Source organism: Penicillium daleae (assembly GCF_028827525.1).
Source record: "Penicillium daleae strain IBT 16125 chromosome Unknown utg000008l_segment0_segment0, whole genome shotgun sequence".
NCBI lineage: Eukaryota > Fungi > Ascomycota > Eurotiomycetes > Eurotiales > Aspergillaceae > Penicillium > Penicillium daleae.
This window is the reverse complement of record NW_026623156.1, coordinates 4715961-4736228: the sequence shown is the minus strand read 5'-3', so window position 1 is coordinate 4736228 and position 20268 is coordinate 4715961. Positions and strand designations below refer to the sequence as shown.

Here is a 20268-nt window from a genome sequence, read left to right as displayed (position 1 = left end):
ATTAGGAGAGGTTCTGGGTAGTCGGGATGGCAACCCTGAGGGGACGATTGCAGCTTTTGAAGCCCTGGTCGGCAGTGGAAGTTGCAGAGTTGCATCTGGACGAGAAGGAAAAGGCTTGAGCTGGAGCGCGCATGCTGATTGGCTGGGCGCGTCCTTGGTTGGCGGTTTCGCGTTGACCAGGACACGCTAGTCCGGAATGGGCAGCATTGCACACAACACGCTGGGCCTTGGGGATTATTGCGGAGGCTGTGATACGAGGGGCTGTCGCTAGCAGAATATGAAGCTTGGGCATATCCATGGCTATATTCTTTCTTGCTTTAACAAGAAATACTTATGGTTGGCTGCTCGAGAACTGCATGGTCGGATCGAGCAGGGACCATCTGCCGGAATGCTCGAGATCAGATCACCGTCAACATTATTGACCACTGTAAGAAAATTGGATATTAACTTTTCTACTAAAGAGCCATCATATTGAAGCTCATAAAGTGAGAAACTAAAGATTATCTCGCCCGACAATGAGAATGGTGGTTAGCTGAGGATGGTCCTTGTATAGTCTCGGCCTCGTGACGACGTCATTATATGTTGATGATTGGACGACTAAAGTAAACCATTTTCTGCGGTTGGTCGTCGCACTAGTGACCGTCTCGAAGGTCTCAAATCCATATCAAAGCTCGACCTACAGCTCTATCACCCTATGATCTCTCCACATGATCGGGATACCGTAGTCCAGAGCGTTCGGCATCCCGCATTGTGCTCCACTTGATGACGGTTTCCTCCCCCGCTTCTCCTCGGCCGGACCTTCCCCCAACCTTCAACCTTCAACCTTTGAACCTCACCCAGACCATCCCCACTCAAAACAGATACACCCACCATCATGCCTACCAGACACGCCTCTCACGCCGGGGCCTGGTACTCTGATATTGCCCGAACCCTGACTCACCAGCTGGATGACTGGTTGGCTCAAGTGCCGGAGTCCTTGGATACGGTTGGATCGCTGCCAGTGCCTGGAGCCCGAGTGATCATTGCCCCGTACGTATATTGACTGACCAATACCACAAAATGTTTGTCAGAAAGAGCCGAAGCTGATAAATGAAATAGACATGCGGGATATTCCTACTCAGGACCCTGTGCAGCCTTTGCATACAAGGCCCTCGATCTGTCCAAGGCGTGAGTTTACCCACAGCGCTTGTACTAGAGCATGATGTGTCTCACACAGAGCTTGAAATATAGAAAGCGCATTTTTGTCTTGGGACCATCGCACCATTACTCATTGTCAACGCTGGCTCTCCCCGAAGTCACCTCATACGAGACCCCGCTCTCTAACGACCCCCTGCCACTAGACACGGAGCTTATCAGCGAGCTCCTGACCGCACAAGCAACCAAACCCAATGGATCCAAGATGCGGTTTACCACCATGAGCCAGTCTGTCGACGAGGATGAGCATAGCATCGAAATGCACCTTCCATACATCCATCGCCTACTGCAGCTACAGTTTCCAAACGCTCCAACAGCACAGTACCCACCGCTCGTTCCCATCATGGTTGGAAGTACATCTGCCGCGACGGAGCAGGCATTCGGTGCCTTGTTAGCTCCGTACCTAGCAGATCCATCGAATGCCTTTGTGATCAGCTCGGACTTTTGCCACTGGGGTCTCCGCTTCCGCTACACATACTACGTGCCACAGGCGCCTAATCCAGGACCAGTACTCCCATTATCAAGTGACGAGCTACCCCAGCCAGGACAGGATCCCGACGACATCCTAGAGAGCATCGATTCAGTCTGCGTGGGCCATGATTTGCAGAGGCGCGATTGGGTCTCGGGGACGGCGCCTGCTATTCACGAGAGTATTTCTGCATTTGATATTGCGACCATGACGGCTATCACGACTGGATCGGCTCGCACGTTCCTCGACACTATTGAGCGTACCGGGAATACGGTCTGCGGTCGACATCCGATTGGAGTGATCATGGCGGCGCTCGAGGTTGTGACGGCGAGCCACCCCGAGCGCAAGAACGGCCTCTTCCATTTCCTTCGGTATGAGCGCAGCTCGGATGCCGTGGATGTGATGGACAGTTCTGTTAGCTATGTCTCTGCCGTGGCAGTTCTCTAGGCGGGCGAGTGTCCTTTCACTCTTTTTTTATGATACAATGAACAATGATCTATTCACTCTCTTGCTATCTGAAAGAATCATATGCACACGTAGGATAGTTTGAACAGCGTCATCTTTGACTAATATGGCAGCTTTGACCTAGCTTGGCAGTAGAAAATACAATATCTCAGTATTTAAACAATTTGCTGACGTGCCAGGTAAAGTCAAACAAGATAACTCCTAATAAACTCTTTCGAGTCAAGCATTCATTATTACATCAGCTCACGATAATCCTTAAGTATCTCTCTCCGCGACGAAAAATTAATTTTTAGAAGATGCCTCATCTCCAATGTTATTGTATACTGTCAGTATATTCTTCCCTTGAAAATGGTGAAAAGGTACATAGTGCGCGGCAAGGACCGAACCCCTAGTACTACAGGCGTCAACCCACCGCCAACATGCCTCCTATGCCAGATGGAAATCCCAAGAACGGGCGATTCTGGAATTGCAGGAAGTCCGACTTATCATGAGCCTCCGGAGCGCAATCGGTTGCTCAAAGATCAATGGAGAGGTTACTGGAGATCCAGTCTAAAACATGTGATGGTGCCATCCACCCAGGTAGAAGAGGCATGCTTTGGCGAATTTCCTCGACTATGGTCATGTTTCTGTCGAGCTAGTAAGTCCCGGACAATAATTTCGAGCTAAATATAAATAACTAGTATAGTAATTAAAGAGTCAGATACCAAGTATCGTCTCACGGGTATTAATATGCTACAAGAAGCAAGTACCAATCCACACCACCTCCCGAAAGACCCAGCTGTCGCGAGAATCGGAGGGAGAAAATATGCCCGATACGATAAACAAGTCTTCACCGAGGTCTACGCGGCGAAAATGGGAAGACAGCCATCCCGGTTTAAAGGGAAGCCACTGGGGTTTATTATTCATGCTCACTGCTGGGTACTTTTTGGCCGAGCTCTGGGCGCGATGCCGACAGAAATCAAGCTAAGGAAATTTATCCAGTCTTCCCGAAACCACTGGCGAAAGGAAAAACTGGACGGCTTATACGATTGCAACGTTGGCTGGGTCAAGCCGAAAGAGGCTTTATCAGAGGTTGAATTCGGCTGTGATATTTACCAGAATCCAGTAGTCATACCAGCACTGCAAGAAGCGATTGCCCGCGCAGAAACATGCCACTCTATGTACCCTTGTCTCAGCAAACTTCCGATAGAAATCGCCGTCCTCGTATCTGAATGGGTCTGCCCAGTTGACTACACCTTGGATGATATTGAGAATCTGCGCAATATGCTTTCCGCATTTCAATGGACGTTGCCTGATTGGTTTTGGCGAAGGCGGCTACGGGAAAATCTATTCTTCGAGTTGGATATTCTCAGGAAGTCTAGCTCTCCGGTGAATTGGCAGATGTTACGACTTGACTTGATGTGTCTTGTCTCAAATCGAACATGGTATACTACCAGTGGACTGGCAAATCGTGAACGTATACTCAGAAATGTGGTTGCTATCGGAAGGGGCTTAGGGATGAGTTAAGATAAGAGAGCTTTACTTTTGCTATAGTCGCTGTAGGAATCATCAAGCACGAATTATGAAGGTCTCTACGCAATTTTGCGCTGTACGCTTTATTTATCGCTCCTCCATACCAGTCGGGGTATTTTTATTGATAGTCATACTACAGGCCTTTCAACAGGCCTTTCTATAGAATTTCTAACCCCCTTGAGCCTATGGTGGCTGAAAGTGGGTACAAAACCTGAGTGTCACTCCCCTGAGTTGTCAACTGAACTCGTTGAATATCCTTCCCTCGGCCTAATAGCAGAGAAATTGACTGTCACCGGAGCCTACGGAGTTGAAACCAAAGTGGCGGCGAGATTTTCAACAAAGTTTGCAATCATGATGAATAAACCACCCTTCTATCGTGCCTCGGTCCTTCATTTATTCCCCAGTTACAATACCGTTCCTTCGCCGAACGGGGAATTCATACTCGCGTGGTTCGGAGTCCGGCCGGTGCCAAGCACCGACGACCGACTCTTCCATAGGCGCTTGTGGAGCAGGCAGTGGAGCTCAGGAGACGATTCGGTGCATTATTTGGGATAACGGACTCGCAAGATCTTATGCATCATTTGCGCTGTGCTCATTCGTCGCAGTCGTTTTCTCAATCAAGAAATTTTTTGAGCGGGAATCATGTAAGCGGAGAATAGCCTTGACTGGATGAGTCCTGGTGCTCAGGTGGATGTCCGCTCTCGGAAATGGGAAACGGGAAACTGAGCACAAGGGCGCACCCGGTCGCAACGCCAAGTTGGACGCCTCACCCGTCATGGACCCGATTCCGCCAGTGTTTCGGTTCTTTGCTGCAGGATCAGATCAGATTGTCAGAGCTGACGTGGTACGGTCAAATAATGGCGAAGAATGGCAGCGCCATGGCTGGCTCCTGTGGCTATGCAGTTGGATGTCCAGAGCCCACACCGTACGGACTGTGTATTAGATGTGACCATTGTGTGAGGCAGTCGGAGGCCCTAAATATTTACCGTCGCGGTGATTTTGTGGCTTCTTTCTGAACCAGTCGAAATGGGGAGGTCGCTGCGCCGAGAAGGGAAGCTGTCTGTACTCCGTACTGGAAACCAATAAATAATTGGAGCAGGCAGGGCGACGATGTGGGGCGCTGCAAAGGTTGCAGGGATTTCGAATCAAATCAAAATCAGATCCAGGTCAAGAATACTGTCGCAGTACGGAGGGGTTCCATGGTGCTATTGTCATGGCACTCATCATTCACTCGCTCTATCCTTAGAACCTGGTTTGTTCATCCGGTATGAGTAGAGACTTTCTCTCCTTACGGCCGTAGAGCAAGATGGGCAGCGTCTCCAGTCAACGACGGATCGACACAGCCTTACCGGGTCGGATAAGTAAACGAGGCCAGCGACTGGCATTGCTCCGTTCTCCGTCTATCAAGACTCAATACGAATACGGGTGGGCATACATCCGAGCCTTATGTACGCGGAAGTAAGCGCCTCCCTTCTCCGGGGCCACGCCGTATACGTAATTGCGTCCCAACCAAGCCCCATAATCTCCTTTTTTAGTCTGTCTCTTGGGAAAGGACAAGACGTTCGAGTTCTGAGGGGCCCCCTACCTCTTTGTCAATGGCCCGAGACAAAATCTTGCCTGATTAGCTGGCCGGACGCCCATCAGTTAAGCAGTTCCAGCGGGCAATCCCCGTAAACTATGGAGTCGAGATGCCAAGGAACGCCCAATCGCATCGAGCACACGACCCAAAACCGGATCGGTCAATAATGAGCCTGCGCCCCCCCTCGGTCCATAGACTCCATACTCCATACCAAATCAATCTCGGCTTTCCAATAAAGATGATTATAAGCCCGCTGATTGGATTCCTCCGTTGAGAGGCGTACTTCAGATACTGTAGTTATGAACAGTTCGCCCGTACTGTATTTCTTCTAGACCAAGCCACCCCTGGGCCAAGACACGCATCCGACGACTCCGACTGTTTGGGGCTGAGAAGGGTTTCCTCCCATAGCTTAACCCTGTTTTCTAAAATTCCTAAAGGGAGGGGGGTCTTCGCTGCTCCTTGTCTTGTCGATCCTTTGAATAACCCCATCATCATTTAACCTGCTCGTGGTCGTCGATTTCCGCCCTCCGCTTTCCGCTCCTTCTTGGTCTTCTTCCTTTCCTTCCATCCCTTGCTCTCGCCATCTTATTTATTATTATTTGACCGCCCTTGTTTTGGTATTGCTGGGTGAAAGGGTCATAATTCATTCGCTAGAGGGTCTGCTTTTGGATTTATCTTTTTCAAAATGTCGGCGACTACGCCGGACATGGGGAAACCCCAGTTCTCCTCGCACTCATGGCTGGAACCACTGGTAAGCGCCTCGACTCGGTCACTTAGCTGAAGCCCTCATGGGACATGTCTAATAGATATGATGAACTATAGGTGGTCGTGAGCATCATGATTGGCTCTCTCGTGCTCAACAGGCGTAAAAACTACAGCATATTCGGCAACAGAGCCATTGATGAACGCAATCCCCGTGGGTATTTTGACTCTATTGATGAAGTCCGCGGACAGTCACCCAACCCGAGCAAAGCAGAGCGCGTTTGTGGCATTCCTATCACCACGCCGGACTCCACGCGTTGGGCGAACCATATTCACAGTCGCATCTTGTACAAATTCCCTTTCTTGGTGGAGATGTTCTATTGGGCTGTCAACTTTCTATTCTACTCCGTCACCAAAGCGACGGCACAATGGTTGGTACCTGCTCAGGTGGGCGTGGTCGAAGTCGCCCAACGGCATGGCGAGGATATTCTTTGGTTTGAACATGAGTCGATTTTCCGATGGATGTTCCCGATCTTGGAATCGGATTTCCAGGGCTATTTCTTGGGAAGTCACCCTGCCATCATGACTTTCTTCAATCGCATCTACTCGCTCGTGCATATCCCCGGGACTGTACTGTGAGTGACCCGATCAAGAATTCGATCATTAAGATACAAAGTCCAAAACTAACTTCCCATAGGTTCATTTCCTGGTACTATCATGAAGCCCCCAACGCAAACACTTTCGCCCTCGTCCGCCGCACCATGACACTCGGCAACTTCTTCGCCTTTGCAGTCTTCTGCGTCTACCCGTGCATGCCGCCCCGTCTTCTCCCCGAGTCCTACCACTTCTTCGACACCGTCCGTCAAGAGCATGCCGAAAGCGTCTGGGTCGACAGCAAGTCCGTGAACCAATTCGCGGCCATGCCCAGCTTACACTTCACCTACGCCTTTGTGATCAGCAGCACATTCCTTTACCATTCAGAAATTTTCCGCCGACTGCGCGGAAAGCCCGTTCGCAAATCCACATTGACCCAAGTCATCTATACAGTGCTTGCTTTCGCATACTCGCTGCTGGTTCTCAGCGTTATTGTCGCAACCGCAAACCACTACTGGCTGGATGCTGTCATGGCCATAATTTCAGTCACCGTGTGCTTCATGATCAACCGCGTGTTCTTGCTGCTGCTCCCGGTCGAGTACTGTCTCTGCTGGGTGCTGCGGTTGGCCAAGCCGCCTCCCAACGTTGGCGGCAATAAGTCGGACGAACTCAGCGGTACCGAGTCACCCAGATACCGGTCTGTGCCGGGCTACGATGTCGTGTGATCTATTTTATTTTTAATATTCTTCCTGTCGTTTTCACCGTTTCCCGACATATATTGCATATGACGCTTTGCATTTACATCTTTCTTCTTTTCTTTTCATCTGGTTTTATAAAGGATACGCTTATTGACTTCGTTGGGAGAAACTTTCGGCCCCCGCCCCGAACGCCACTATCGTGATCTACATTTTAGCGTCAAGCTCAATTTCGGTTCGGACAGTGACCCGATAAGAGTTTTCTCAAGTGGATTTGAAAACTATACCCCATGATGTGTGATGATCATTTGTTGGAGCGTACTTGGTGTTTATCCTTTGATAGGATCTAGTGTCGCATACAGAATACAGCTGGTCATGGTGATAGACCTGGTGCCCTAGGTCTCAATACGAACCTCGCTTTCCTGAATATTCCATCAGAGATAAACAGTTCAGCAGCCTCGTGGTAGGAATCTTTGTCTTTTTGGTGTTCAATTGTCGCTCTTAGGCTTCTGGAAGAGGAACTTGGTATCAACAATTCATCGTATGATTTAAAACGAGTTCGATCTGCTTTCCAATAACCCTGCTGTAAGGACCACACCAACATGTTCAAGACAATTTACCAAGAAAAGTTCATCAGTTTGGGGGAATGAGTGGTAGACTAATGTAGTTGACATAATCTGGCCCAAAGTGAAGGCAGTTTTGACCTTTGAAGACCTTTTCCGACCTTGAGAATTGTTAGATCAATATGTCGCAGCGGTCAAAAGTCATGTCCTATGTCAACAGCTTACCTGTCAATAGGGTCATCGTGACCCCAAAATCCAGTTCCCGCAGTGTCACCAGAGCTCACCTCCAAAATCAAACGATCCCCAGATTCAATGACAACATTCGTTGGCCAGATCTCCACATCAACGGGATAAACCTCGTTGGGGACTACAGGAAGAACATCTGTAAAATAATAATCCCTATATGGTAGCCACGAACGGTGGCGTGGATGCTGAGGATTGGTTTTGCGAAGAGACACACGGAGCCATCCCCTGGTCACAGGGACAGACTCTCCAGCAGAGCCCGTATAGAGAACTTCTTCACCGGATGATGATAGATGACGTATGGTGATAAACAAGTCTAGGTCAGATGGAGAGTTTCCCCATCGGTCCCTGCTGATTGAGACATGGAGATGAGCCACAATGTGCCCAGTAATCTCCGTGTCTGACTCGAAAGGTGATGACATGAAAGTCAAAGTATCAGACGGTCGATCTTCGCCTAGGGCTCTATAACTGAGCTTCCTCGGCAGTGGCTGGTCCGGTAGGACAGGTTGGAGCCCTCGGTCTGCTGTCAGGTAAAAGGGCGTATAGTTTGTCCTGGCCAACGGCCATTCACTTTCCTTTCGCCGAGCAAAGGTTCTTTCTGCAGCTGGGTTGTTGTATCCAACATTTCCTTTGCGAAGAATGAGATCTACTGGAGGAAGTGCTCCTTTGGTTGTCCATCCATCCCGGTCTTCATCTCTTAGCCAAGCATCAAGGAAGCTCCTCTGGACTTCTACTTCCTCAGGGTAGTAGAAGGGGAGGTCGTGCCTTCCAACGATAAACCGAAGGTATTTGAACTCCGATCCAGCCCATAGGTACCCGTTCACATTTCCTCGTAGATGCAGTAAGCTGCCACCAAGATTGGCCACGCTGAGAATGGGGACGGTGATATCTTCCAGGTTGAAGTTGAGAGCCGCAAGTTGTTCATCATCACGGTATCGCTGTTCATTCAAAGCAGCTCGGTGTCGATTTGCATTGAGCTCGTCGGCTGTGAGATCACCTTCAATGGTATCGGGGCCCCAGTTACGTGCGGCGCGTCCAGGGAGCCCATATTGGTTCGGTGCGACCTGACGGGCATACCACATGTCGAAGAATTTGTTCGATAGGATGCCGCCATGTCGCAAGGATTCACTATAAGCATCGGAGAATCCTTCCCAAGGAACAATAGCCGCTAAGCCGCTGGGCTGCCGAGCGGCGACCTGCCATTGCGTGGCAGCGTAATAGCTCACACCAAGAAGGCCTACTTTTCCAGTTGACCAAGGTTGCTGAGCAGCCCATTCAATGACATCGCAGAAGCCATCAATTGAAGTCGCAGATTTGACGTCCAAGACTCCCGGAGATTGTCCGGTGCCGATTTCATCGGCTCGCACGACAACATATCCGTGATTTGTCCAAAAGACAGGCGTCGGAGTCTCCCATGCAGAATGCTCTGTTTGATGTGCTGAGTCGACCTCCGAGAAACTTTTCGGATTGAATCTTTGGTTATATAGGTTAGCGTAACGGGTCTCTGCCAGATTACTCTGTTTCCGTACCGCTTATAGGGAACATCTTTGCCATATGGTCCGTATGTCATGAGGACTGGGAACTTATTTTCCATCGAGGCTGTCTTGGGCTTATAGACATTGCAGCGAACTACCCCGCCATTTCCTAAAGGTATAGACACGTTCTGCTCGAATATATACGGGAAGCTGGCGGCGTCGATGGTTTGAATGTCACGTTGTTGGTTGGGCATCTTGTTTCGTCTGTTTCCCGGAATCATTAGTGTTTGACTGAAGCCAAGCTTTGAAGGATGTTTCTTGCTTTTTGATACAAGCAAAAAGGTAGACAACCTCGCCAAGTGGGTATTACTAGACGACCAAAATGGACCATTCTTACAGTATGTACGTATATACCGAGGCGTTAGCGGGAACCCTCGGCGAAATTCAATGCCTCGAATGCCTTGGACACCAGAATATCTTGAACTTGATTGGGGGATTGAGGGTGGGGAGATCTTAGGTTCGGCCCGATACGGCCACATCAAGTCGGACCGAACGAGAACCACTTCAGGTCGGATGAACGCAAATGCTACGGTAGCAAAGGATATAAACACTCGGTTCGTGCACGCTCCTGATGAGTAATGTAGCTCGGTGGCGGTCACTTGTGTTGCCCGTCAAAATTCCTCCGAAATACTACGAGTTGAATATTGTCGCGCAAACCCAACTAGGAATGGTTTTGATAGTATGTGAGGAACGAGCTATTTTCCGACAGATCTACATTGGAGGAATATTTTCAATTGACCAAGAGAGCCAATAAGGTATTGGATAACTCATATATTGTTGCGATCAGATCTGTGGGAGACAGACTTGGTTGATGCACAGCTAACCAAATGTCCTCCAGCCTTGTAGGAATAGCGTAGAAGGATCGAGCCCGGCAAACTGCTCTACTCCAGCTTCCGCGAAAGATAAACTGTACCAGTTATAGTCTTGTGGTAAATTGATCTGATCCATCAGCGAGCCGCTTTCTTCCATCTCACTTTGAGCTTCAAGCCGATCGTCGATGACTGTAGATGGATGGGAGCCGACTTGGGTTTCATGTCCTCGTCCTCCTCCACTACTATCGGCCGCCAAAATTTGCAGCTGTTCATTTGAAATATCCATATTTTGGTTGTATGTTTCTGATATCTCGGGAGGTTCGTAATCATCGACTTGTACCGACAATTGGTCTGGAGCTTCATTAGTTTATCGAGAATTGAGATATTCTAAGGACATGCGTGTTCGACATACTACCCCGTGAGTTTGTTGGCCTCAGTTGTGCTTTTCGCTTGGAAAGTTCTGTTTGCAACGCTGCATACAAGGTTTCCCACTGCAGATTCTTGTCATTAAAGCAAGACACTAAGGGATAACGTCGATGAAAGATATGGCTTACCGGACGTTGCAACACCGTCCAATAGACTCTGATATTATCCAATAGGCGCAATATTGACTTCACAGCAGCTAGTCTGTAATTCTCCTTCACGGTCTGAGCAGACGAGCCACTGGTCTCTCTCTCCTGGCAGGATATTTCCGTAGCCAGAAGTACAATACCAGCGACAAAAGCACCGTAGCCAACGAGAGGTGGGAGACGTGATGCATGATAACGCCCACAGAGGTATGGTTCCAATAGGGTATAGAAGAGCTCTGCATGTTTTGCAACAGTCTCTGCGCTTTTTTTCTGCATGCCAAGGCCTATCTTCGCATCAGGGGGAATTCCCGAAAATAAAGGAACGATCATTGAATGGATTGTGATTTGGCATTGATGGTAAATGGCATCATGCACGAGAAACAGGACCTGTACTTCATATGACGAGCCGTCTTGGTGAACGGGGCTCCTTAATGAGTTAGCGTTATCAAAAAGCGACTCTGCCAAGTGAGATAATTCTCGAGCTGAGTCGAAACTTCGAGTGATTGAAGAGGAAGAGTAATCCTTGCACAAGAATTGAACTTTCGCCCTATTGAAGCAAATATTGAGTGATTTCCAAAGCAGATCAACTTCTACAGGTCAACATATTCACTTACCATATCCCAACCATTTTCACCAACTGTGCTGCGACTCCCGGATGAGTCTCGGTATTTGCCACAAATCCTAGGACACTGGAATGCCAATTCTCATCCATTTTCTCGGTATGGAGTATCTTGTGACCTGACGAAGTATTGAAAATCAATCCTGGGAGCGGTACCCCGGCAACTTCTTGCCAGCATGATCTGACAAATGATTCTGGCTCCATCACAATGCATGTAGATGTCCAGCAAGCCCAGAAGCACCGACGGCCAAGTTCTGATTCGAGCGACAAATCCGAACCACCAGTACTGCCAGCAATTTTCTTGCTGTATCCAAGAAGCTGACAGGACCGATAGGCTAGTGCTGTAGATTTGTCAACATAGGGTTTCTAAAAAGACGCCCATCTATGGGGTAACGTCGGTCATACACACGAAAGCTTACCAAGGCATAAGTTTCCTGAGTGAGGCTGACCAACACCAAACCAAAAATGTTGCAAACACTCCAAAGCTTGGGTTACCATGAGAGATGGGACTTCCACAGCCAACATCAGAGCTTCTCTTAACGCAGCTTTCGCCCAGGGGAAGCCACAAGAGTGGTATGCACTTAAAACTTTTAACTCCGAATGCATACCTGCGACATGGCGTTCGTCGTCTATATTTGTCGGTTGAAGGAACCTTTAAGATAATATTAGCTGACTTTCCCAGAAAGAGGCGTTGGCGGCATGGACCATGACATACAGTGTTGCTAGCGCAAATAGAGCTTTCAGAAGAGCGCCATGAAGTTCCCCTGCAAGATACTGTTGGAAGAGAACAGGCTTATAAAACATTAAAGATGCGTTATACACGCGTGAAAAGTATATTTCGAGCAACGAAAGACCAAGGGCGGTTGGTGGCAAGGGTGGCTGATCCGAGGTAGGGGCTGGTTCTGTTGTGAATGAACTTGTCACACGTAGTTGTGTTGAATAGGACTAGTAAAGGATCATCAGTCATCTGAGTTCAATCCTTTTCACATAGACAGATGCATGCATCAGTGCGTACCTCAGACAGTACAGGTGTTCCCGTGGCTAGTGGCACAGATATGTTATCCGCTTCGGCGTCATTACCAGGGAGTATATCTCCAAGGGAATCATTGCGACTGAGGCTCACAATGCTATGTCGCGAGGTCACATTGGGCCTTTGTGTGTTATTAGTAGAAGGCTGTTCTGACACTGGCCCCATAGGAGGATGCTGAAGAACAGCATGTCGAGGGCGAGTTGCATCTCGACCGCGTTCGGTTGTCCTATGTAGTAGCCGAAGGCTGTTCCGTTGAGTTCGCGGACCCCGGCGATTTGGGGGGCTAGGGTAGTAGCACGTCGCATTAAGTCGGTCACATCGAGCGCATATGGGACGCTCGCGACCGCACTTGAGCTGAGAGTGGTTTAGTATCAGCAAGGGGAGCATAATTAGACCGTTATCAACACTCAGTCACCTTCTGCTCTCGACACCGCAAACATGCTGTGATAGATGGGGATGACCTGGACCTGGTAGCTTCTCCGTTGCTTTCTCGCCTAACAGTGTTTACCACGTCGGTCATTTGGAGATCTTCAAAGCAAAATTGCTAGACTCCGTATGGCAATAGGTCCGATATCTAGCCAAAATAGCAATCTTTACCCCACGAATGGTGAGTTCGGCGCGAATCACGTGAATACGGAGGTTCGTGGAATCGGGCCGAATGGAGCCCGCTAAGGTTGATTACGTCAAATAATAAGTCATGATTCCTAGAGTTTAACTATTTGCTAGCTTCTTCTGAGAAGATCTTCGGGGGTCAATTTTCTGTAGCCAATTTGACCCGAATGGCACTAGGTAGCTTGCCATCTCATTGGCTATGGCAAGACTACACATGAATGTAATACGCACCATCAAGCCTCGAATCCGCGAAGAGAAAATAACAGCAGCAGTATTACCACGTTTACGCCGACTACATAGGTATATGATAGAAATGGAGGAAAGGAAGGAAAACAGATCATGAGGTTCATTGAAGTGAGAAAAGCAACGATCTATCGAAGATCTAAAGGAACGAGTTAGTCAGTCTAGGATCAAATAACCCACGGGGACATATGGTGAACTCTTCTATTTCGTAGGCAATATACTTCTTGTAACAACGAATAATGCACTACAAATGGTGTGATAAAAACATGTGAAAGCAAAAGAGCACATTCCACCGAAGGATCACAGTGGCTCATGTGAGGTGAGGCGCGGCTCTAGATAGTCAAAAATAACTTGATGCAACCGAAAGAAGGCTCCTTGGTGACAATGGGTATCTCCACCTTCATCTGCTCGCAGACTGACAAATTGGTGTTCGCATTTCAAATTTCTTCGAAGCACCTCTGGTTGGCCTTTCAGGAAATGATCATTCTCAGCATCAATTATCAGGCACGGCGTCACAATATCTTGACTAATGCCCTCCAAGGTATATTTGTTGACTGCGCGACTCAGATCCCCAGCAGATGCCACGCCGAAGGTCCATTTGCCATTGTTCAGGGCCCACCGGATTCCCGTAGAAAAAGATTGTACACAGTGAAACATCCAATTGTAAAACCAATCGTACTCCTTTTCGACCAGCCGTTGAACAAAGGACGGCTGATGGGCTCGGAATGCAGAGCCAAAATCGTATACACCATCATCCAGGATGATAGCTCGGGCCCGGTGCTCCTGCGTCGCTCCTCGTGCCACAAGATATCCACCCATGCTCCACCCAAAGATGACTATGGCGTTGGCATCAATGTCCACGCGGGTTAAAGCATAGTCGACAACGGGGGTGAGCACATTCTCCCAGTCGGGTCTGAAGTGCATATGCTGTTGACGAATAGCTGCACCTTGTCCGGGACCATCAAATGCGAGGAAGTTATAGCCTCTCTCTAAGGCTGCCGCTCCAATCGCAAACCACCCCTCACTCATGGTTGAGTCATAGCCACCGTTGAAAATAATCGTTCGTCGTGGCTTTTGTGTACTGTCAGGACTAACAAAGTAGCCAGGCAATGACGTCCCTTGGTAGGAAATGTTGATCGACTCGTAAGTAAACGTAGACAGCCTCATTGCCTCTACAAAGGCAGTTTCTGACCTCTCGTATAAGAAATGCGACTTCTTGTCCTCATTGACATTTTCTCGGCGAAAGAAGTCGGCGGTGCGGAAGTAATTCGATGCACGAAGATATCCATGGTAGGCACTTTTATTGTTTTTCGCCGAGTCCGAGTGCTTCGCATTGGATAATGCTCGTTCGGCAGCTTTCTGCCATTCGCGCTCCCAATCATCCTCGTTCCCTGGCCGGATCTTGGAGCAGATAGCTACCACTTCACCAAGATCTGCCCCACCATGGTTACTATAGCCAGCAGCCCGAAGAGCTTCGTAGCTAAAGGCCTGGTTGGATTTGAAAAAATGATTGATAAGCATTGGTTGCGCGTAGTGTGAAGCCCCGAGTTTGTAAATCTTCACAAGTCGATACAGAGATGGAATTTAGGATGAACCAGTCTCGAGTAGGGAATGATGAAGGATGAAATAAAATCTTAGGATTGGCTGCATGTAGGTTTTCTGATTTAAAAGACATGTAAATCTGGACCGAGGGCTCCCGGTCATTCTACCCTGTCACAATGAGGTCGGACCAGACCGGAGTCGGACCAGCCGATAGTGATTCATTCGGGCCGACTTCATGACCCCAATGTGTGCCGAACAAGCCAACAGATCTGACACAGAGCTCCATGTTCTGTCGTACTCAGGACCGGTATGAGTAACGCACATGTTAGGGGGGCAATGAAACCACCATACCTAAAGCTGTTTCTTCAGTAAGTGTGGGTCAGCAATGGAACTCCTCCAGGCTTTCACATGGCGAGTGATCATCAAGCCAATCTCCATGCATATTTCTTTTTTTTCATTTGCTTCAAAAGTCTGCTGGGCCATGGGGTCTTACATGTGCCTCGATGCAAATCCTAACTCGCATATGGAAGTAACATTCCCTTCGGCCGTTGATATCTAATGGCACCCTCCATCACAGGATCAGTATCCAATCATTCCTTGAACAGGCTCGGTTGTAAAAGCTGGATTAATGGATGTGGCATGCACCTGACATATCGGGCTATAGATCCGTTCTTTATTCATGTTCAAAAGTGCAGGTCCGTCGGTTAAACGGGATTGGTCTATCGAGATTAACCCTGGATAAGACAAACGAGGGGTCAAGAAAGTATATACACATGGTGAAACCAACACAATAAAGTTTAGAATATTTTATCATTGGGTGTTTCTCTTCTTGCCATTGCCTGTTTCACCTCTTTAGCCTTCAATAAGGTTTTACACTGTCCGTCTGTACACCCAAACCATGATCGAGCATCCCGCCTATGCAGAGTCTTAGTCTGAGGCATGATGACGAGCTGTTGTAAGCGTAGCAGCTAGCACTGCGAAAGTGATAAGAATGTGAAAGAAAGTCATCAATAAGTACCTTGCCCTTGTACTAGGCACCGTCATCTTATCGCTATTGGTAGATTCTTTGTCTGCCCCTGGACCCGTTAGCCCTGCCGCAGATTTCCGGGGCCTTAGGTTTTATCGCAAAAACTGGGCATCTGTGACAGCCACCGAGATCAATGTCAAACCGGCATTCATCGTGGGTCGATCCTTTAATTTGGATACAGTCGTGTAGCTGACAGTGGGCGTTGATGACCACATCGACCACCTATCGCATTTGTCAAAGCAACCCCTCTGAACGGTCAGCCTTGTACTCGGAAACTCTGTCCATTCCACATTTTAAATTGCATAGATCTATTCAGTATATTTACCGATGTAAGATCGCGGTTCAAAGCTGTGTTCGCCCATGGGTCCCACTCACGGGGTTTGTGGATCGCACGCGACGCGCCGGTGGCGTCCATCCCGCGCGCCAATTGATTCATTCTCGGGGTTTAATTGCCTTTGATCTTTGTCTGACAGGGTGATACTGTAGCATTGAAGAAATCGGAAATTTCCCCATGATCGGTTGCTCCTCCCATTCGTCATAGATCCTGATTACTGACTAGTTTGAATGGCAGGGTCCCCTTCAGAATAAGCAGACGTCGGATTGGCCTGTTTGTACAGGGGGAGTGGTAATCTCGAAGGGGGGTGCTCAAAAGATCTCGTGAAGAGTGAGTTAACCCTAGAGGAAGAGATTCTTCATTCTTTCATTATAACGCTCCTTCTTTCCTGGATAGACTTGGTCTGACTGTCCTTTTCGCATTTCAAGGTTCTTCAAGTACATTCTGATTATTACTCGATTTGAAGCCTTGCACTTATTCAAGATCTTTGCATACCCTATACTTTTTTCCTACAACTGTACGTTCTACCATCACCACTTCATCCAGCATGCTCCGAGAGCTGCTCACACTACTCCTAGTCGGGCTGATGATGCCTCTCTCTTGGGCATGTCCGACGCCGACGTCCTCCACGACGGACCTCTCGTCGACACCGCCGACTACTCTAGGAACTACAGATAGGCTAGTATTTTGTCACTTTATTGTGAGATAACCCAATTAGAATTTAAGACTCAAGACGCATTTTGCTAATCGATCTTCCACTCTAGATGGGAATCACCAGTAACCGCCAAAGCGCAACCGACTACGACGATGACATGAAACGCGCCAAAGACGCAGGCATAGATGCCTTTGCCCTCAACATCGGCACAGATCCCTTCACAGACACCCAACTCGGTTTCGCCTACGAGTCAGCCGCAAACAACGGAATGCAGGTCTTCCTCTCCTTCGACTTCAACTGGTGGAATATCGGCCAGGGCAGCGCCGTCGGCGCCAAGGTCCAACAGTATGCGGATCATTCCGCTCAACTCAAGGTCGATGGCAAGGTGTTTGTGTCGTCATTTGTTGGCGACGGTGTCGATGTCAATGCTATCAAGTCGGCCGCGGGACAGGATATCTTTTTCGCGCCAAACTTCCACCCGGGTCAGGGGAATTTTGATGAGATCCAGGGCGCACTGAATTGGATGGGGTGGCCGAGTAATGGAAATAACAAGGCGCCGACTCCGGGGCAGAATGTCAGCGTTGCCGAGGGTGATGAAGCTTATAGCACGGCATTGCAAGGAAAACCCTATATTGCGCGTGAGTTGACCTGGATTTGAGTGCTAGATGTAATATCTAAACGTAGCTAATGGGGATTATAGCTGTCTCACCGTGGTTCTCAACCCATTATGGAAGCGAGGTCTCGTATAGCAAGAATTGGGTCTTTCCTTCTGACTTGCTGTGGTATGACCGCTGGCAGGAGATCCTAGCACTTGGTTCTCGCTTTGTGGAGATTATCACATGGAATGACTATGGCGAATCGCATTATGTTGGACCGCTCTCATCACCACATACTGACGACGGGGCATCAAAGTGGGCGATGGACATGTAAGTGCGCCTGTTCGTTTGAAAATAGCGTTGGTTTCTTGTCGACTGACAGCTCCGGGTCTAGGCCGCATAATGGCTGGCTAGACATGGCTAAGCCCTTCATCGCTGCATACAAGGCCGGCGTCACCGACGCTCTGCCCTTTATCGATGAGGAGAAACTTGTGTACTGGTACCGACCTACAAAGAAAGATGTCAACTGCGATGGCACCGACACCACGACGCAGGGCAACGCCAACAACGCCACTGGCGATTTCTTCGCCGGTCGACCGAACGGGTACGAGTCAATGGCCGACGAAGTCTTTGTAGTCTCTCTGCTCAAATCCCCTGCTCTCGTGACCGTACAATCAGGCGATCAATCCGCAACCTTTGACGCACCCGCAGGCATCAGTGCGCACCAGGCCCCAATGGGCGTGGGCAAGCAGCAGTTTGCGGTCTCCCGAAATGGACAGAATATCCTGTCGGGAACTAGTCTGAAGGACATCGTGGATACTTGCATCTGCGGGATCTACAATTTCAATGCGTACGTAGGGACGCTCCCGGCGCCAACCACGATTGACCGGCTCCAGCCGGCTGGGCTCGCGTTGCTGTCGCAGGGCTTGAAGGTCTCCTGCCCGACGAATACGCTGGGCGTGAGCGGGACGAGTAGTCCGACGCTTGTCGCTCGGGTGTGAGTATGGAGCACTGAGCAGTGTCTGCGATATAGGAAGGGGGTGTGCTGAAAACGGGTTCCAGCTCACACGTACCCAAAAAAAAGTTCACACGGACCCAAAAAATTTCTGACTAATTTTGGGTACCCATGAGGTACCCGACCTCACACGTACCCAAACTATTTTGGGTCCTGATGAGCTCTTATACTTACTTTTATGCATATGATTAATAATTATGTAGGGGTTCAACTTTAGTTGAACCCCTACCTCACTAAAATATACTATCACTCTATACATCTCTTTACAACTCTATATAGAAGATTATACTATACTCTTAAAGACTCTATCTATTTTTTATTCATAATAATATAAAAGAGGTAGTCTTTCTTCTAGTAAATTACACGTGTTGAAAGAAAAATATAGTTTGTTTGGGGTCATGAATCAAAAGTGTCAACAAAGAAATGAGAGATATATCTTCAACACAAACACAACACCATTTTCTTCTTCTTCTTCCCTCACCACCCACTTTGTTTACCAAAGGTCAGAACACCTGTTTACTCTACTCCCTGACGCGTTTCTCCATATGTTTTGCATATGCTGAACACTTCCAGCTCATCAACATGTCGAATCTTGGACTCTTCCCTGGCCTGGGTCCAACCCGGGCTGAATTTGACAACACCACAGTCTTAAACGCGACCAACCCCGACCCTCTCCTGGGATATGCACATGGTATGTTTCCCAGATGCATATGCTGTTGATATGTTGACCATATGTAGGGCCCATTCCAGACAACAATCGTGGCTGGAAGCCAGCTGCGTATACGGCAGCTCTAGCTGCAGGCGCACGCCACTACGACATCAAGGCAGCTGATATCGCGGCGACCCCGCCTCCAAATCCGGCCGAGGTTCTCAACAAAGAGAACATAGGAGTGTACGTGGTGTCTGAATATACTGAGGGCATGGTTATCGTATGCTGACACTGAGAGGAACAGCTGTGATATTGTCGTCAACCCTCCGTCCCAAATGTGCGGTCTAGTCTTCTCAGAGGGACCTGCTCTGCGTCGACACATCCGCAATGAACATTCCGGAGCTGGCAAGTGTCTATTCGTTGGATATGTTGAACATATGCTAACAATATGACTACGATATAGTCGTCAACCCCAGCCGGCGAGCAAAGACCCAGCTGGAGATTATTGCGGGCCAAAACGCCATCAAGCGTTGGGTCCTGCAGGGTGGCTGGCGGGATGCTAGCTACCTCCATGAGCCTGGACGCGGCCCTGACAATGGATGGATTGGACACTGGGCCTCCGCTCTGGAGCGAATTGCGTAAGTACTCTGGGTACTCTACGTTTTGCACAAGATTGATATACTTGTTACATATGACTCTCATATGTTTAGCGTATGCTAACAATCCGTATAGAGCTACCGATGCACAGTTTGCCGCACAATACGGCACTCGTTTCCACCGCTGGCAGGCCCCAGCAACCCCGAGTTCTGGTCATCGCAGCCGCCGGGTAAGTCCCCTTTTTTTAAGAAATGATATGTTAAGCATATGCTAATAGTATGTAGCGTGGACCTGGCGTCCCTGGGAATCCTATTCCCTTCGCGGGTTTTGGCCCCACTGCCGGTAATGGAGACAATAGTGATGGAGGAGGTGGCCCACCTGCTCCCCATATGCAAGACTCGGAGGAGGAGGAGGAGG

General features: G+C 48.8%; 8 protein-coding genes across 8 annotated transcripts; 4 read left to right on the top strand and 4 right to left on the bottom strand.

The window, feature by feature from the left end:
- Position 1: 1 nt before the first annotated feature.
- Positions 2-298, bottom strand: N7458_010225 (uncharacterized protein; the record flags this gene model as incomplete). The annotated part of the gene is made up of 1 exon (XM_056913607.1): positions 2-298. The coding sequence occupies one exon, from the start codon at positions 296-298 to the stop codon at positions 2-4; it is 297 nt and encodes a 98-aa protein (XP_056762456.1).
- A 576-nt stretch (positions 299-874) lies between these two features.
- On the top strand, positions 875-2110 carry N7458_010224 (protein MEMO1; the record flags this gene model as incomplete). Its single annotated transcript, XM_056913606.1, has 3 exons — positions 875-1029; positions 1099-1167; positions 1231-2110. 3 exons carry the CDS (start codon positions 875-877, stop codon positions 2108-2110), a joined length of 1104 nt encoding a protein of 367 aa, XP_056762455.1.
- A 2221-nt stretch (positions 2111-4331) lies between these two features.
- N7458_010223 (uncharacterized protein) lies at positions 4332-4583 on the top strand (the record flags this gene model as incomplete). Its single annotated transcript, XM_056913605.1, has 1 exon — positions 4332-4583. The coding sequence occupies one exon, from the start codon at positions 4332-4334 to the stop codon at positions 4581-4583; it is 252 nt and encodes an 83-aa protein (XP_056762454.1).
- Positions 4584-5904: 1321 nt separating this feature from the next.
- N7458_010222 (phosphatase PAP2 family protein) lies at positions 5905-7240 on the top strand (the record flags this gene model as incomplete). The annotated part of the gene is made up of 3 exons (XM_056913604.1): positions 5905-5970; positions 6042-6556; positions 6619-7240. The coding sequence occupies 3 exons, from the start codon at positions 5905-5907 to the stop codon at positions 7238-7240; spliced, it is 1203 nt and encodes a 400-aa protein (XP_056762453.1).
- A 603-nt stretch (positions 7241-7843) lies between these two features.
- N7458_010221 (CocE/NonD family hydrolase) lies at positions 7844-9745 on the bottom strand (the record flags this gene model as incomplete). The annotated part of the gene is made up of 3 exons (XM_056913603.1): positions 7844-7934; positions 7999-9489; positions 9546-9745. 3 exons carry the CDS (start codon positions 9743-9745, stop codon positions 7844-7846), a joined length of 1782 nt encoding a protein of 593 aa, XP_056762452.1.
- Positions 9746-10370: 625 nt separating this feature from the next.
- N7458_010220 (uncharacterized protein) lies at positions 10371-13021 on the bottom strand (the record flags this gene model as incomplete). Its single annotated transcript, XM_056913602.1, has 9 exons — positions 10371-10714; positions 10776-10854; positions 10918-11359; positions 11547-11892; positions 12160-12203; positions 12267-12496; positions 12567-12702; positions 12765-12935; positions 13011-13021. The coding sequence occupies 9 exons, from the start codon at positions 13019-13021 to the stop codon at positions 10371-10373; spliced, it is 1803 nt and encodes a 600-aa protein (XP_056762451.1).
- Positions 13022-13736: 715 nt separating this feature from the next.
- psoB (hydrolase psoB) lies at positions 13737-14957 on the bottom strand (the record flags this gene model as incomplete). The annotated part of the gene is made up of 1 exon (XM_056913601.1): positions 13737-14957. The coding sequence occupies one exon, from the start codon at positions 14955-14957 to the stop codon at positions 13737-13739; it is 1221 nt and encodes a 406-aa protein (XP_056762450.1).
- Positions 14958-16885: 1928 nt separating this feature from the next.
- N7458_010218 (glycoside hydrolase family 71 protein) lies at positions 16886-18591 on the top strand (the record flags this gene model as incomplete). The annotated part of the gene is made up of 4 exons (XM_056913600.1): positions 16886-17039; positions 17104-17632; positions 17695-17920; positions 17985-18591. Exons 1-4 carry the CDS (start codon positions 16887-16889, stop codon positions 18589-18591), a joined length of 1515 nt encoding a protein of 504 aa, XP_056762449.1. The 5' UTR covers position 16886.
- Between the last annotated feature and the right edge of the window lie 1677 nt (positions 18592-20268).